Source organism: Raphanus sativus, chromosome 5 (genome assembly GCF_000801105.2).
Source record: "Raphanus sativus cultivar WK10039 chromosome 5, ASM80110v3, whole genome shotgun sequence".
Classification (NCBI taxonomy): Eukaryota; Viridiplantae; Streptophyta; class Magnoliopsida; order Brassicales; family Brassicaceae; genus Raphanus; species Raphanus sativus.
This window is the reverse complement of record NC_079515.1, coordinates 12840308-12843473: the sequence shown is the minus strand read 5'-3', so window position 1 is coordinate 12843473 and position 3166 is coordinate 12840308. Positions and strand designations below refer to the sequence as shown.

Here is a 3166-nt window from a genome sequence, read left to right as displayed (position 1 = left end):
AGAAATATATTAAAAAAAGAATGAATTATGTTCTTAAGAAAAATTAGAAATCTATTATATTAGAAAAAACAATAGGGTCAATTTTAAAATATAGGAAAACGAGGTAATCTAATTATCTAAAATATCATTTGTCTAAAATAATTATAAAACAAAATTTAAATTAAATATATATATTTCAAATCAAAATAATAATTTAAAGTTGATTTATATAAAAAATAGATTCAAAATATTACATATATTTAAAATTTTATTTTTACTAAAATATTTTCCAATAACCATTACTAAAAAATGTTTTCAATATATATAAGAAACATACAATACAAAGTCAACTTTCATATACCAACTTAAATTATGATTCTTATATTTTACATTAAATTTTAAAAATATAATATATGTGATTATTTATATGATAATACATATAAAATACTACTAATTATATGTTTGCTGTGTTTTAAAGAAAAAAAAATAGATTGTGAATTAGGGATGGGAGTTCGGGTATCCATTCGGGTTTAGCTTGGGTCTGTTTGGATTTCGGGTTTCTCGGGTCAAAGATTTCAATCCCAACCGGATATTTCTAAATTTTGGTTCAGATTCGATTCGGATCTTTGCGGGTTTGTAATCTGTTCCGGATAACTCATTTAATTTATTTTTAAAATTCATTATATACTTTAAATTTCTCAAAATATATAAACAAAATAATATATTACATATAAATTTGAATAACATATATCAGAATACCTGAACTTAGCATATATATTGGTTTGATTTAAATATTTGGATAGATAATCAATAATTATTTTAAGTATTTTTGGTGATTTGAGTATATTTTAAATTTTTAGATATTTATATTTGACTATTTATATATATATATATATATATATTCAATTATTTAAACCAACTTATAAGTACCATATATATTCTAGATGTTTATATATATATATATATATATATATATTTCAAATACATTCGAGTATCTGAAATACTTCGGTTTGGATTGGATTCGGTTTTAGTTCTCTAAATACCAAAATTTTGATATTTAATCAATTTTGCTTCGGGATTGGTACTTTATTTTGGATCGGGATCGGTTTGATTCTTTTTTATTCGGGTTTTTTTGCTCATCTCTAATTTTGACATGAAAAACCATATATTTTATAAAAATATACACCCGCACGGGCGTGCGGGTCAAAATCTAGTTGATCATTAAAGTTTAATACTTCTTTACATGAATGATGTCCTCTGTTAGACATCTCAAGATCAGTAAAGTTTGATATACAACATGAACGATATTTTTTGTCATCTAGAAGATCAACTTTCTCTAGAACTATTTTGGTGTTCTTGTCATTATCACCTAACCCGAGCTGCCTCTTCTCCAACAATACAGCTTAAAATTAGAAGACTAAGCAGACGATTATTCTTGATGAGGATCTAGCACATACTGATTGCTGAGAATGAGTGGAAAAAAACATTAGGAACATGCTGAGAGAACATGATCGATAATATCTATCATCCACATGCATCAATATCAACCTAAGAGTACGTCTAAAGAGAGATAGAGAGGGAAAAAAGTTATAGATCAAGTGTCTGAAGGCGGTGGTACCATTTGACTACAATCCCTTTTTGAAGGTTTTGATAAGTAGAAAATGAATCAATAAAAGGAAGAGAAAGAAACAAACCTAATTGAGATGGTCGAGGCCTTGGACTGGGAAATGATGAGGGGTTGTGCTAATTGTCTCCCATCTTCTTCAAGAGCCAGATTATGAAATGCTCCAACTGCGATGAAACAGAATTTTTCAAGACCTTGAACACTGGAACAAATATTTGTTTTCTACATAGAGACGAAAATTAAAACAGAACATTCAAGTAGTAGTCTTTTTAAAAAACACTGAACATTCAAGTAGTAGCCAAATAATGCACAAATGGGGCTCTGTGTGAGTTTTAATTTGTCTCTATACATGTCATCGGGAGGGTACGAACGATCCCAAGTCCACTCATAACCTTCGCGTGTGAAAACTACTGAGTGAGCACCACCGCAGCTGCCTTTTAAGAAGGTAAACCCTCAGATGGATTATCATCGACAAATAAACACTGAAGAAGAGACAATATTTCTGGGCACAACGTCTCTTCGCACGGATCTCGTCTTTTAGAGGCTCTTCACGACACCATGTTCCCACCTGTGTGTATTTCCATAATCATTTAATAATATGACTTGACTCACCAAACAAAACAGTTTGAGACTAACAAATAACACTAAAGCGTACCCTACGCGTATGCTAATTTTTGATCATCAACAGCTACTCAACAGTTAGGTGAGATGAACCCATGTATGAAAAGTACCTTGTCGTAAAAGTAACTGGAATTGAATAGTAGGCAAATAATTGTTTGAAGAAGTAGATTTCATACCTGCTCGTAGATCAAAAGCAGTCCTAGCCCAATTAGAACTCCCACTTCGGTTGTGTTCCTTGCTTCCGAAACATGGATTAAACGGAAACGTATCTCCGCCTTCCCCCAATCCAAGAGAGACATTGTTGAAGAATTGAGTAATTAAAACTTTGATTGGGATAAAGGTATATATAAGGTGAAAGGCTGAGGGAATCACAAATTATGGGGCTTCATGACCCTTAGAGGTGTGATGCCAACGTTACGGAGGTGTGTCCAAAGATTTCGAAACGGTTAGGTTACTCCAATGGAGGATGAAGAAGATGAAGAGGATGAGTCTCCGTCGGCTTGAGCGAGGATTCTATTCACAGCAAATTTGGGTTTGAATGTGGGCTTCCAATAGATGAAGTAACAATCTGTTTTAAGAAAGCCTTTTAAATTAATGATCTAGTTTCTCATTTTTCTCGGTTTCGTTAACTACAAAAGCAAAAAGAGACAAGGTGCCAGGTGTCATTATTCCCCTTTAAGGAGAGATAAAAAGCCAACTTTATATATAAAGAAGATGTAAGATAAGATATGACGCTTATAAACAACCAATTATAAATACAAACCCTAAAAAAGTAAACATTTGGCTAATGACCATCAGGTGAAAAAAATCAAAAATACAAAACAATGACTAATTTAATGTGTTATATGTACTCTTCAATAGTAAATAAACTAAGTTAAGCTCCGCGCTTTGCGTGGAATGAGAATTGAATATACAAATGATTTTATGTATTATTATTTATTT

The 3166-nt window shown here is 31.1% G+C and overlaps 1 protein-coding gene across 4 annotated transcripts; it reads right to left on the bottom strand.

Annotated features, from left to right (window-relative positions):
* Window positions 1-1160: 1160 nt before the first annotated feature.
* Window positions 1161-2787, bottom strand: LOC108860320 (uncharacterized). 4 transcript variants are annotated; one of them, XR_001950653.2, is made up of 5 exons: window positions 2597-2786; window positions 2401-2499; window positions 1953-2171; window positions 1674-1770; window positions 1161-1442 (listed from the first exon to the last, which is right to left on the bottom strand). XR_001950653.2 is itself a non-coding variant. In XM_057010366.1 (2 exons), exons 1-2 carry the CDS (start codon window positions 2521-2523, stop codon window positions 1989-1991), a joined length of 306 nt encoding a protein of 101 aa, XP_056866346.1. In that variant the 5' UTR covers window positions 2524-2784; the 3' UTR covers window positions 1777-1988. The 4 variants fall into 4 exon arrangements, 1 of the variants encoding a protein (XP_056866346.1); XR_008945936.1 differs by having other exon boundaries at window positions 1996-2171; window positions 2401-2787; XR_001950652.2 differs by having other exon boundaries at window positions 2401-2785.
* Window positions 2788-3166: the final 379 nt, after the last annotated feature.

Excerpts from the sequence above, each read along its gene's own strand:
- LOC108860320 (XM_057010366.1), bottom strand. The coding sequence starts at position 2,523 with ATGTCTCTCTTGGATTGGGGGAAGGCGGAGATACGTTTCCGTTTAATC. Across the intron at positions 2,172-2,400 it reads TGCTTTTGATCTACGAGCAG|GTGGGAACATGGTGTCGTGA; the intron begins GTATGAAATCTA and ends AAATACACACAG.